Source organism: Acartia tonsa, chromosome 2, assembly GCF_053477335.1.
Source record: "Acartia tonsa isolate MP-2025a chromosome 2, ASM5347733v1, whole genome shotgun sequence".
Classification (NCBI taxonomy): Eukaryota; Metazoa; Arthropoda; class Copepoda; order Calanoida; family Acartiidae; genus Acartia; species Acartia tonsa.
In genome coordinates, this window is record NC_137261.1 from 3,375,918 (window position 1) to 3,391,098 (window position 15,181).

Consider the following 15,181-nt stretch of genomic DNA (forward strand, 5'->3'; position numbering starts at 1 on the left):
TCTTACTTGATATTAATTATTGTTGTTGTTTTGATATTGCTACACTACTCATGAATGATATTGTACTTGTTCCAATTTACTTGACAGAAAGAAAAGATTAAGAGAAAATATTGTATTGTTAAGATTTATTGGAAACTAAACTTTATAAAAAGATTTTTATTTTATAATTCTTGTACTTTTTGTATTTGGATGAAAGATACTAACTAGGACTAAGAAGTTCGATAGAAGCGCAGCATTAATAAGCTGAGTCCTAACTTCAGAGAATCAGGGCTACAACAATAACAACATTAATAAGCTAAATGCAAACTTGAAAGGACGATCACAACTATCAATAACCAAAGCTGTCTCTGTGACTGACTAGACAAAATAAACTTGAGTATAGAGTAGCTGAACTTCGCAAAATGTGAAATAAAAACAGAATAATGGTTTAAATTTTATAAAATGATATCATCCCTAATCTTTTTAAAATATCTTTTCCTTGTTAATCGAAAACAAGGAATAAAATATCCAGTAGCATGAACTCATAAGAGAATGAATAAGTCTTATGAGGACACTTTTAGCATTCTTCAAAAAATTGTTTTAGTCGCACCACATTCCATATAAAGCTTCCTACATACATATATTTGAAAGCTTAATAAAAATCATACGTAAATCATATTGTAGACAGTTAAAATACCCCAAATAATCAACATCAAACAATGTTAAAAAGTTGTGTGTTATCTATATTAGTTTTCATTGAGCTTCCTTAATAAAATTGAAATAGTTATACAATGAGTCACTGATATACCAACAGCTAATAATTGTGAAGTAGTATCGTTACAATTAAAAAGAAAAAGGATTACTTTTACTTGTAAAGAAAGAAATAGGTATTAAATATTAAATGTTTCATGACTCTCTACATCAAGTTTATGCAAAGATGGAGGGGAGGTGAGGGTGGATCGATTTTATGCACTTTTGTTTTATGTACTTTATACTAGGGCTGGAAATTTTGGAAATTCTTTCTTTTCTAATCTACAAAAAAGTAGATAGAAAAATAACATACAACACTCTCTTCTTCTCAATCATTATAAGCTACCAAATGTAGAATTTTAAATATCATAATAGAGTTTAGTATTTAATTTATTTATCGACAAAAGCAAAGAGGTAGATATCCTTAATTTGAAAAGTCACCAATTTGACTAGCCTCTATATAACAGTTATAGAAACTTTGTTCTAAGAAATTGAAGCTATTATTTATGTGTATTTTAGTAGCTCCAATGTTGAAAACTGTTATAATGAAAAATTATGTGTCCATAATTCTAGAATTGATGACTAAAAACTAATATCTATCTCCTTTCCCTAATTGCAGACAAATGTACAAATAAAGGAAGTTGTTAAGTAGCTTGACGTTCATGAAAATTTTAAATAAAAATTAAACACTTTTTATTTTGGATTTTTATTACCAGAAAGTCCGCATGTCTATTTTAAAGGTTATGATCTTTTAGCTCTTTTCATAAGCTTAGATTTATTGACTTAATTTTGGAATTTTCATTCCTTGGATGATTAGACAAAGTGTTATAAGCATAACATCTCTATTATAAAGTCTTTAAATGGGAATATGTCCATATTAAGCATACTTTATCTAAGTAAGTTTTGGATAGATTTATTTGTATAAATTCGTTGACACTCCTTTTGTAAGTATGTTTTATCTTTTGGTTTGCTTAACTTCGCTTTTATGGTTGCTGTTATCCTAGCTTTTATATAAAGATGAATTATGAACGATTTATTATTGTTTTGCAATATTTTAAGATAATAGTTAAAAACCAATTTGTATAATTAATTGTAAGTTTCTCTTTTGCGGGATGTCTGCAAGAAAAGGACATCCAATCTGGAATCAAAATTAAAATTGCCCTTTTTATACGTTGGAAATGTTTTTACTGCCATAAAATCTTTGATGAAATGAAAAAGTGTCTACCTAATGTTGAAAATTTCTTTTTGATGAAGAGAATCTTAACATAAAATCAGAGGCTTATTTCTTTCAGCAGCCGAGTAAATTACCTTTTGTTTCAAAAAATACATTTTATAAAAATGAAATTTTTTGTATCACCCTTATGCCTTGCTTGATTGTAAAGAATGTAAAGGGGGTAAAATTGATTTATAGCCGCGCACCAATACAGTTCATTGTTGATTCTTTCAAAGTGAAAGCGATTTCTCAACCATTATTATTTCAATTCAACGTGTGTTTGACAGCACCAGCCACGTTTTAAAGGGATAAGGTTATTCTATTAAAAAATATACAAGTTGGAACTTGTTCTAGAACCAAAACAGAAAGGGGGCGGGGGGCTTATATCACGTTATCTAAGATTTTGACAATGATGTAACATCATAGAAAGAAAGATATGGGAATAGTTATTTCTCGCATCGTATTATAAACGGCTTTCCGCGGATATAGAATGTACAATTATATAATTCGGCACCTCGGGGCTAAAAAACTGGTTTTAATCTTATGATTGTACATTTCTATATTCGTAGAAAGCTGTATATAATACGATGCTAGACATAGTTTTTTCGTATGGATGAGAACCGGTTCCTATCCACCGGATTCGAATGAATACGAGAAAATGTTACAGTGTGTTCTTTTAAAAAACAATTAAAATCAATAAAACAATCCATCTATCTATGATCTTCCCCTTAGAAATTTGTCTGTTAATTTGCACACGCAATTAATGTGCAATATAGTGTGCAAAAATATTATTTCCAATTATAATTTGAAAAATATTTTTAGTAAAATATGTCATATATGGAATTGTGTACGTATAAAAATTATTAGCTCAAAAATATTGTAATATTGTTTTTATATTCCGCCCCCTCCCACATTCCTTGACTCTTTTCAAGCTGACCAAGACCTTAAATTGTTTAACTGACCAATTTGAATTTTATAGGTAACGAATGGGTATTTTCATTGAGTAACTGATTTACAACCCTTGTATATGTACGATATAAATTCCTTAGCTTATAAAAATACATAGACTAATAAATCAATCTTAGAAAGGGATTTAAGGAAGAAAGGCATATCAGACCCTATATTTGCAATATCTTTTAGTTTAGACAGACAGACAAACATCATACCTCTTTTTTTTAATAGAGACAACAATAGATTTCACACTTTAGATTCTCAATATTGCTTAAAACTTGTTAATGTGTCCAAAATTCCACTCTACTAATGCACTGTAAGACTCAAGAATTGCTGTATAAATTATTATCATTTTACTATCAACAACCTTACCATCACCTATTCCTGCCAGGTGTCCTAAATCAAATACAAGTATTTTTAAACTTTATTTTTCAGGAAGTTGCAATCAAATTCTATGAATTGCTGATATAAATAATTAATCTTTATATCATTTTCAAGCTTTACAATACATGGTTATGGCAGGTGTCCTAATGAAACTCTTGTTCAGGTGGTTGCAATCAAGATAATAGACCTGGAGGAAGCCGAGGATGAAATTGAAGATATCCAACAGGAGATTATGGTTCTCTCACAATGTGATTCTCCATATGTTACCAAATATTATGGATCCTATTTAAAGGTAAATATATCACAAGCGCCCAACGATTACACTTATTCATTTTAAGCGCAAGCCTTTCTTATTTTTATTTTTAGGGAGTGTTGACAACCCCCCCCCCCCCAAGTACGCCCCTCTTTGCAAGCCAATGAAAACGAAAATCTGTGTATTTTCTTCTTATTTTAAATTTAGATATTACGGGTGTACAAGTCATTAGTTGTTTGTATAATATCATTGTTAATGTTGATATACTTAAGTGAGAATGATTTGTTCCTTTCATGAATACTTAGTTCTTTGCAATGCACAGTTATTGCTTCCATACAAAATCCACGCAATTAAAGTCTTACTTATTGATTTACCCTATTCTTTATCCGTGCATTGGAAAATTTTTCTTGTGTAATTCCGAAACTTTTTAACTGTTTTCACTTTTGAAACTTTTTGTCTATACGGTTGTAAATTTTCATAATTTTTAATTGCCCTAATTTAAATTTTGAAAGAAAACTTTGGTTTTATATAATCCAATAGCCCTCTTTTTGATTACAAGACCTTGATCGGTAAATCGAAAGCGTACATGTGTATGTGATAGTTAATAGCATCCGTTATTCAAGCATCTGACAAAGCAGCAGTTCTGAGGTTTAGAAGATAAAGGCTTAAACCCAGTATTATTTCCTGTATTTCTTGATATAGTTATGTTGCTTTGTATGATGCTCTCCTTGTAAAGAAATATTAGGTAACACCATACCTGAATACTAAGTTTTTCACATTTCATCAGGGATAAAGGAATGGAACGATTAACAACAAGCTAATCTTCAAGTATTAAACATTGAATTTGCCTTTGATATTCCAGTGAAATATCCCTGCTAGGTAAAAAGGTGTAGGTACTACTTACTATAAATAAAATTTTCTTTCAAAACTGTTGACATCAGCAACAACAAAAAAAGTTTGGACACAAAAAAGATTTTCAAAGTGGAAGCAATTTTCTTCAAAGATTTTTTTTATTTGGTTGAAAAATACCCTGGATAACTTTATGGTAAGGGTTATTTTCATCAAGATATATAGTCTTGTAATATACGCTTTTATAAAAAAAAAGATTACGGCCCTAATTAAAAGGGTGGGGACAGGGGCGTCCAAGCTTTTTTATTTGGGGGGGGGGGGTAAAATTTTGAAAATAATTATTTTGAGGGAAGGGTAATCTTTATTTCATAGAGGTCTTTTTTTATTGGGGGGTAAAAATTGAAAATCCAAATTCATTTGGGGGAGGGGGGTAATCACCCCTTTACCCCTCCCCTTGGACGTCTATGGGTGGGGATGTGGGTCGACAATCAATTATTATTTAAACAAACATTATAAGAAAAAATATTTGAACACTTCACTTTTTTTCTATCTTTTAGTAAAAATCCACGTAGACCTGTAGTAACCCTTACTCACACGCGAGAGCTATTACAATAAAACTTTTATAAGCTCTGGCTTTTATAAGACTTTCTGAGTGTATGTATAGGGAATAAGAGTAGATTTGTGTCAGTCAAATATACAAGGACAAATACTCTAATAAATAGTCTGACAGGGATGACAACAATAAAGAGCGAAACACGGATATATAATACAAATGGATTGAAAACCTTCTATCTTAAGAAGTAGTAGTGATAATCACATTTTCACTGTAAAAAATGACATTATAGACCGACAGACGGACAAAGCAGCATATAGAATTGATGCGCAAGTCATACAAATTTTTACCAATAATTTTAGCTTTGTATCTCAAATATAAGCCGAGAAAATCATATTTCCCTTCAGCGGAACAGAAGCGCCGACGAAAAGACCAATAATGTTAGTTATAGAATTGCTTTGCCAGATTGACTGTGATAGTTAGTTTTAAAAACATCGACCTTATCAATATCTTTTATTTAGGGAACCAAATTATGGATTATTATGGAATACCTTGGCGGGGGTTCAGCCTTAGATCTTATGAAGGCAGGCAGCTTAGAAGAGGTAACCTTTTTTCTTTCAATCACGCAATGAGTGTTCTATAAAGCTTAAAATCTTTTCTCTCTATTTTATGTCCTTTCCTGTATGTTCTCATTTTGCCTTTCGTGTTATGACTAAAGGCTGTCCAATAGAACATATAAGTCTCTTCTTTCAAGTTTAAGAAATAATTAAAATAGTTTTTTTAAACTATGCGATTACCTTTTAATATACCAAATAGTTTTTTAAAATTCTAAATGATATTTTTTGACAGTGTACAAATGTTATGGTCCAATTGTAGCGTCTCTTTATCTGACCGTAAAGGCCATGGGATAATTTAATCATTGCTTTCTGGTTTAATCATATAGATTACTGCATTTATTGTCATGTTAGCAGGGAGGGAGGGGACATTGGGCTGTTCATTACACATGACGTTTTCTTAACATCTTTTGGGGACTTTATTTTTATTTGGTTAGTTTATTCCAAACGTTTCAACCACCAATTGTAATCTACAGAAGGGGTAAATTTTGGTATTGTCATTGGAGATGCAAATCAATATATCGGCCATTGTATTATCCCTTTAAATACCTGCATGTTAGGGAAAATACAAAAAAAAATTGGTTTCTCTTTAACACATAATCATGATCACAACAATTTTAATACCAAATGTGCTAAATATTTAGCAATTTATGGACAATACCTGCTAATATTAATCTCAATTATAAGAGATATGGCTGCAATGAAGATTTAGTGTTGTGTAGTTTTACAGAGAGCTAACTGTTGGATATAATTAGGAATCAAGTGTCTCATTTAGGTTTTTTTTATGCCATGAAATAAAGCTAGTCTATAATTCATATTTCCCATTGTTCGAATCTGTATCATTTATTTTTCAAAAATATTTCTCATTATTATTAGAAAGTTTTTATTTATTACAGAAAATTTTCGTTGCTTCGCATTATTAGCATTCAGTTTTTAGTAGCGAATCAACTCTATAATTATCTTTGTACATTCGTCCGTCAGTCCGTAATGCTCCGAGGGAAATTTGATTTTCTCGGCTGCTATTAAAGAGACAGCTGACGTTTTTGTCGAAGATTCCTATTAGATGTGCGCATCTGTTCTATAATTTGTTTTGTGCGTCTGTCTGTCGGCTATGTTTTAACAGATATTTGTTAAGGTTTTGTGATTTTACTGGAGTTTTTGCATATTATCTATTTTTTTCTTTGTTCTGAAAAATGAATATATGCTCTATAACTCACTTAATCAGTTTACAATTCCATGATTTTTTGTGCTTTGCTACTTATGGATGTTGTCATCCTTGTTTCCTGCTAATTACTATTGAGCAATGTTAATGTTTACATGGTACATAGTAGTCGGTTAGGGGATTTCAAAAATCATTGAAATTACAATTTTTGCGATATTGATGCAATTAGTTATGACATTGAGTTTCAACCAACCAATCAAATAATAATTGAAAATAATGGCAAAAGTTTTAAAATGTTGGTTAAAAGCTATTCAGACTCATAGCAAGCAATTTTTTTTTTTATAAAAAAATGATGTTAAAAAAAACATTTTTAAACAGTTTAAATTTGGATTAAATAACAACCTTCTTACCTTCTGCTCATCATATGGAATGTAATGGAATAGATAAGCTACCAAACTTAATTTAAAAGTTGCAACATTTTGGAACCTTCTAATGTAGGTACTTAAGTAGAATTTCGTCAGAGAAACAGATTGTAAATCAACTTAACACGTACATAATCACTTTCGTGGGTAATTAAAAAAGAAAAGATTTGTCTAATAAGAAATAGTAGACTTTAAATTACTCAAATGATAAGAAAACAAGAATGACAACATCCATAAAAGCGAAGCACTGAAACGGTAGGACAAACGGACATTAACACTTGTATAGTATCTGAACTGAAAAATCGGAACATAAATGTATAAATGTCGAATCAAAATTGTAGGTAAATTTGTTGAAAAACTGCTTAAAAACAGGATAATGTTTATGGACATACTTACATTTTTGGACTTGATTATAGAGTTGCTTCGCTTATAATATTGTTCTTTGTTGTCCCAGGAATCAATATACCAAAAATCAGATCAAACGGATAATCAAAACACTTGAAAATTTGTTGTTAAAAAAGTAGAAAAATCAACATGTTTAAAATGGACGTACGGACATTCTGGTAATGATTATAGAGTTGCTACGCTTTCTAAATCGTACCCAAATACTACAGGAATCATCATACAAAGTTTGAAATCGGTAGGACAATTCTAACATGCCTAAATTAACGAATAAAAGCTATCTATCTCGGATGGACGTACGGACGGACGGACCGACCCTAATTATAGAAAAGATTCGCTTTTAAAAATGTATTTGAAATTGTTTTTATCATGCATTATTTTTCTGATTTGGCTTAGGCATATATAATACCTATTTTTTTAAAAAATGGTTTGATATCGTATTTGAAAATTGATAATACTTTATTTTTAAAAGAATATTTTGAAGTGTTAAATTTGATTAATTTGGTTGATGTACTACTGCGCAAATACCGCGTGCAAGTTCGTTACCAGCATAAAAATTGTGCGCTCAAAGACCATGTAATAACAACATTAAAGTGATACAGATCTGGCATATAGTTCGAGTAACTAAATAATTCATTAAAACCGATTTAGACAAACCCATTCATAACTCCTTCCAATATTTGCAAATTTCTGAAGAAAAATTGTTGAAATAAATGGCTGAAAGTCTTACAGGCTTATGGTAATACTACCTGCCATTTTCTGGCATGATTTATTTATGCAACTTTACACCATTTGCTTTTTTATTATTAAAGCCCTATAAAATAGATGTTTTGTACTAGATAACTAATATCTTTTTTGAGTTATAACCTACCTGTTTTTGAATGATGACATTTTCCGTTATCAAAACCCATCTTTCTTTTTTGTAGCGAAGCCACTCTATAATTCACTTTGTCTGTAACGCTATGGGGCAAAATTTGATCTCTATTGCTATTGAATATACAATTGAAATTTTTGTACGTCTGTCTATCGTTCTTGCTTCATAAGACATCTTATTTTATTAAGATCTTATTTTTCGTAATTTTGCATATTACCTCTTTCTTTCTCGTATTCATTCGAATCCGGTGGATAGGAACCGTTTCTCATCCATACGAAAAAACTATGTCTAGCATCGTATTATATCCAGCTTTCTACGAATATAAAAATGTACAATCATGATTAAAACCTTCGGCACCTCGGGGCTAAAAAAAAACTAGTTTTAATCTTATAATTGTACATTCTATATCCGCGGAAAGCCGTTTATAATACAATGCGAGAAAAAACTATTCTTTTCTATTTTATGACAACTAAACATCCGCGCTGTAACTCACTTTGGCTATTTGTCCATTTCATTTTTTGTGCTTAATTACTTAGGTATAGATTGATTCTTTTCTTATACTCAATTTCATTAGAGTTGGCGAAGGGAGAATAAAATATTTTTGGAAAGGATAGTGCAATGAACTTTTTACATCTATATGGATTTCTACTTTTTATCAAAAAAAATACAGCTATAGGTAGCAGTAACCTTTTTCGCATTAGAAAATACAGCTATAGCAGTGGCCTTTTTCGCATTAGTTATTTATATCCTTTCGTGTTACTTTTAACCTATTAATGCTGATTTTTTTGCTATTTATAGAATTTCTATTTTTTGCTCTTCAATAGATATATTTTATTTTGTAACTTTATATTCACACCTATCTTCATTCGATAATATTGTCTCATGTTCGATAAGAGGATAAACGAGGAATAGGTTTTTTGTATCGCAGCTTCTCTAAAGTTAGTGTTTGTCCTTTTGTAAATTGTTAGTGACAATAAAATTTTTACAAAGTTACTAGGAAACCTTATCGGACATTATACCTTTAACAAATATTCTAAACAAATATTACAAGTAAACAATAAATGTATAAGTATAGATGCATAACCCAGACAACTACCTGGCCCAATAAGTTGGGACTTTAACTTCTGCTATAAAATTTCTTTCTGCTGTTTTGTAGCAACTTGGCTGTAATGATATTTCCGACGTTATTGGCTGATATTTAAATACCCAATTGTAAGTCAGCACATTGTAACCACTCCGTGGCCGGGTAGAGTGTTACATATAGCTCGTCGTGCCCCCTTTATTGCTTTGCTTTACCTAGTAAACTCTGATTACTACACGCTGTGCCGTGATCTAAGATATTGTAAACTTATTAGTGCTACGCTGTTTATTAAGAATTGTTCCTTGTTATTCACAAGAATATTTGTTTTCTCTTTCAGATACACAAGCTTTGTCGTCTAGGTGATGTTTTTATACAAAAATGTCTTTTCCAGTATGACTTCCCAACAGATAAATATACGCTGAATTAGAACCGGTTTTCAGTAAAAACTGGTTTTAATCTTATATTTTTTATTTTTATAACCGCGGAAAGCTGTCACGATGCTATAAATAACTTGTTATATCTCTCGACACGACAAGGTTTTAGGTTATTCTGGGGTGAAGAGGACTTAAACCCCCCAACTCCCACTTTAAGAGATATACCACAATGAAAAAAAAATAATTTTCCCCCGTCATCAAACAACATTCTTATTTTTAAGCATAAAATAACTGTTGTCATGAGGGCGAAGCCATTTGTATCTTCAACATACGATAATCAACACAGAAAAAAAAATAATTGTATAATAAATGTTTATTTATGCTGTGAAGGCAGAAGACAATATTGCTGACAAACACATTGAAAGCTAGAGAATATACTCATTAAGTATTAGCTCAGTAATACAGGGATATAACATCCCAGGAAAATTATCTTTCTTTAAATAAGTTTTTTATTAGTTCCACTTTTTGATATTTAGTATTTTTTAATAAAGGCAGTTAATTTTTTCTTCTTTTTTTGAAAGATAAATCCTTTACATTTTTGTTATTTGCTTATCAAATGTATGTCCATTCTGTACTCTAAACTAATCTATAGATATTGTTCCTTACATGAAAATTAGATATAATTAGATTGAGGGGAGGGGGGGCATTTTCAATAGGACTTTGTACTGTACAGTGTACATGTTTCTAGAATGTTTTTAATTGATGGAATACGACATCTCCGCAGTAATTCTCCCCCTCCCCCCAAAGACTACGATTTAGAGTAAGCTTGACTTCAATATAGCGTTTAACCATTTTGCACATAAGGATTTTTTTATTTCAATATTTAGATAGAAGAAGAAAAATAGATAATATTAAATTTTTGCAAGCCTTTGATCAATATTTCGAGAGTCATTTCGCAGAGGAAAAGTATTGCAAAAAAAGTTTTGGCGAAACTTTTTATCTCTATTCTGAGACATGGGAATTATATTATATCCGTCAGAATCGTTCCGTTCCTTTTACCACAAAAAATCTGATTTTCATATTTTTACTTAAAATTATTAATAACTAGAAAGTGGTTGTATGTATTGTATGTTCAAAAAGGATTGTTATATTATTTTTATTTGAGATAGGTATAATTTTTTTTATGAAATATAATCTTATAGGTAATGTTTGTGTATTTGTGTTCCCAAATACAAAAATTATATAATGGTCACAATTTCCCAAACAAATCACATTTACACAAAAGATATTATTCTCTTGTGACGTCATCGCTCGGTTTGGAATATTTTCATTAAAAGGACGGTTTTTCAACTTTTAATTCTATCATGCAATTTTAAATTACGAATACTCAACTTGTGTGAATAAACTTTTTTTTTCTAAAATGCCTTAACTTATGAAATGTCTTATTCGAAGCTGTATTGATCAAATGTTCTTAGTGGCAATTTTGAAGATATTTAGCATAAAATTCGTACATTTTTGAATAATAAGTAGTTTTATTCCATACATATTTCTGTATATTTCTTATACGTGCTTCTCTTTAGATGTGATACAGGGATATGTTAATGGAAAATATATCCTTCCCTTTACATGATTTTCATCTTATAAACAATACCAATTTTTGGTTAGGGGGAAATTAATTTACCTCACTTTAAGATTGAATTGATTTTCAATCTAGCCATTAAGTGCCAAGATAGTCCTTAGATCATTTACATTATACATTAGACTGGACCAAAATCGTAAAAATCTATTTTTTACAATTGGTAAAATCAATTTCGATATTTAAATATGATTTTAGAATAACAATAACAATAAATGTAATTAACTGGTTTATAAACTAAAAATTAAATTGATTTCTTAAAGCTTGAAAATAGGAGAGGCTAATGTACAGCAGCAGCCCACAGTATTTACATTTCAAAGCAATGAGCACTTACCAGGGACACATGGATACGCCAATCAAGGACGAATATATCTTTATTTAATTCATTGAACATTAACATTGTGTTTTTAGTAAACATTTGTAGTTAAAATCCTGTCATTTTAGTGCTTGAAATTTTGTAGGCTTACTTTTATTTTCCATTTACCAATCCCTGACACTTCATTTATCTGACTCTTTCTACATTTGCAATTTTAAATGAAACCTTTTAATGGTAAATTTTGAGGTAAATATGTACTTTTTAGCTTCGCATAAGATTGAAGAAATAAAGATGAATAGATTTTTAACCTGTAAATTAAACTGGTTTTAACTTAGTTTTCTTATTCAAAAACGTTGGGTACTTCTTTTTTTAATTTTGATTGGTTGGTTTTAAATAAACAATGTCCAAACTTGTTAATTTCATACAGAAGGGGTAATTTGATTTATCATCATTGGGAATGTACAGCATATTGTAGTCAACTGTCTCATCCCGTAGAAATCCGGGGTAAAATGGGGCTTTAAAATTCTTTTTTATATCTTTACAGTTGGAAGTAATCGTTCTTTAAAAAATCCTAACAAAATGCTATGTGCAAAAATATTTAATTTTTCATGGTGAAACAAATAAATGTAGGTATACATTTTCCTAAAATTCAATTCACCAATTTTTCTTCATATAAAACTCCACGCTAGCTATACATCCATATATGTACGTAAATGGTTGAATTTAAACTCAGAGATACGGGGATATATCAATAGGGGATAAATTGATCTTATAGAGTTAGAAAATTTCATTACCCTAATCAGGGTTGAATTCAGGAATATTTTTCCTAAATTCATTTGTTGGAGAAGATCATTTTTTTTTTGATTGATCTACCCCTATATCCCTGAATATAATATACGTAAACAGTATTGCATTTGGGGGGGGGGGGGGGTATTTTATGGAGGAATAGGAAAATGCAACCATTAACAAGGATGACTTCTTTTGTAATATTAGGCCTGTAAAAAATGTAATGAATAATTATGTAAGAGGCTGGTAAGATTTATAGAGTACTTGCGCTCTATAAAAAAAATTAATAGAGGCCTCTAGCATGGGCTGTGAATATATTTAATAGAGTAGCTATGCTCCATAAAAAATATAATAGAGGCCTCTAGCATGGGCTGTGAAAATAAGTTTTGCAAGGTTGATCGAGCCCACCCTGTTCAACTTACACTAAACACACAGTACAATTTTTAAAGAATTTTAAGATACTATCTATAAACAAAAGGGGAATGTTTTGGCAACTTCAAAGTAATATTTTGCTTTTATAACCAGTTAAATAGGTAAGAAATTGTGTTTGATATTTCATTTCTTTCTTAATCTTAAATCCTTATAATTGCTGGGGAAAATCATGGAAAATGAAAATGGTCTACATGAAATTTTTTGAAAATTCCTCCTAGCATTGAATTGAATTTTTCTAATTTTTTTTTTATCTATTTAATGTATTCTTGACTTTAGTAAAGAATTGACTTAAAATATGATGAAGTGTAATTTTGAGCCTAGAATTAATAAAAAGTCTTCTTTGAAGGATAATATTCTACTGTGTTTCCCTACATCATATTTTTTCAGCCCCTTCCCCCGTACTTCTGCCAGTGCAAATGCATAAATCCATAATTTTGCAAATGGGTCTGCCAGGTTTTGCGAGGGATACATATAAATATTCTGCAAAATAATTAGTTAACCAGGACAAGCAAAGAAAATGTCGAGTTCTTAAGTATTTGTTCTAGTTATAAATTGTCAAAGAAACATTTACTAACAGATTTTAATGGTGTATGTTATGTGTTATGTGTTTTTATTTTTTATATATCTTTTCCTTAGGTACAATTTACAATGTTTTACTGAAAATATTTCTTAATTCCTATGGTATTGCATATTTTATAAAAATATTGTAAAAATATTGAGCCATAGGGTTGCCTTAAGTTATATGGATACTAAGTGATCACATTATTTAGAGACATAAAACTTATCTCATGTATTTTTGTACCTAGTATCTAGGTCTTCTGTCTTCAAAGTGTTAAGAATTGGACAGAAAAGTAGGCTAAAACCATCTCGGGACTTATGTGAAGCTTTTACTTTATATAACAGGATCACATAGTATCATTGAGACTGGAATTGATATAAATCCTAATAAAAATTACAATCTTTTTTAGTTTTTACTAATTTTCTCACATAAATAATAAATATTCACATTATTAATAAGAATTATTTTTTTCAGATGCATATATCAATAATTCTGAGAGAGGTGCTTAAAGGTTTAGACTATCTACATCTTGAAAGAAAATTACATAGAGATATAAAGGTAATATATTTTGTATATTAATCAATCGAATAGATAGTAGATGGTGGTTTGATAAGAAATTTAAAGGTATGGATAGATTATATAAAATAGATCTTTGCTCTATGATTAATTTTATATGATAAGATAATAGTTTTTCTTTCTTTACTTGTAAAGCATCCCCAACAATGGAGTAAACTTCAATTAACCTATTTAAAACCATCTTCTAGCCTAGCCCTTTGTCTGTATATTCATATATTAACTTAACCTAACTTGTATAGAAATACTTAATAAACTTCATATTACGGTGCGTTTGTCCACTCCTGCATTTGCCTTTTAACAAGTTTAACTAGTTTTTCCCATAATAAGTTTGGATTTTGACACGTTCTGGTTTTGTCCGTCCTAATTTATTCCACAAAGTGAATTTTTTCACCTCGTTCTTGAGTTTAAAGAAATAGGTGGAGATTTAAAGAGCATGAGTTTACAAAAAAATTTAATTACACCCATTTTCAGTAATTGAGATTACAAAGAAATGTTGGTAGAATTCCTTAAATTTGCTATTGGCAGGTATTCCTCCGCCCCCCCCCCCCTCCCATCCTATAATATAACCCGGCGGTGTATATCCAATCCAATGGAAATGAAATTATTTTTAAAAATTGTCTCGATGCTTTGTATTTCTTTTTAAATGGGGAGGGTGTGGGTTATTGATTGGTTCCGCTAATGAAATAAGAGATTTATTTAAAATATCTTATCGATATGCACTAAGAAATTTTAATGGATTTCAAGTAGCGTTAAAGTAAATTCTTTTGTCACTTAAAGTTGCATTAAAATGCATCATTCAATCCGTTTAATGCTTTTTTTGGGAGTAGCTGTTAAGCCGTTATGTTACAGCGAAAATATATTTTTAAAGAAAGCATTTATGCATACGATTTGATGTGTTTTGAATTTTGATACAAGAGAACATTAGGTATAAAAAATATCAAAACACTTGTCTCATGATTTTATACAAATTTTGGACTGATAAATATTTTTAGTCCTGCTTTTAGATCAAAATATT

The 15,181-nt window shown here is 30.1% G+C and overlaps 1 protein-coding gene across 6 annotated transcripts in view; it reads left to right on the top strand.

Annotated features, from left to right (window-relative positions):
- The window catches only part of GckIII (Germinal centre kinase III), a 274,408-nt gene that overhangs the window by 248,189 nt on the left and 11,038 nt on the right, over nucleotides 1–15,181 (top strand). For all 6 annotated transcript variants that reach the window (XR_013884727.1, XR_013884729.1, XM_080179469.1 and 3 more), the window contains 3 exons: nucleotides 3,441–3,569; nucleotides 5,454–5,534; nucleotides 14,065–14,148. Coding sequence is in view for 4 of the 6 variants with exons in the window: in XM_080179469.1 (XP_080035595.1) it covers nucleotides 3,441–3,569; nucleotides 5,454–5,534; nucleotides 14,065–14,148 (294 nt within the window). In the remaining 2 variants the exon portion in view is untranslated. The remainder of the gene's footprint in view (nucleotides 1–3,440; nucleotides 3,570–5,453; nucleotides 5,535–14,064; nucleotides 14,149–15,181) is intronic.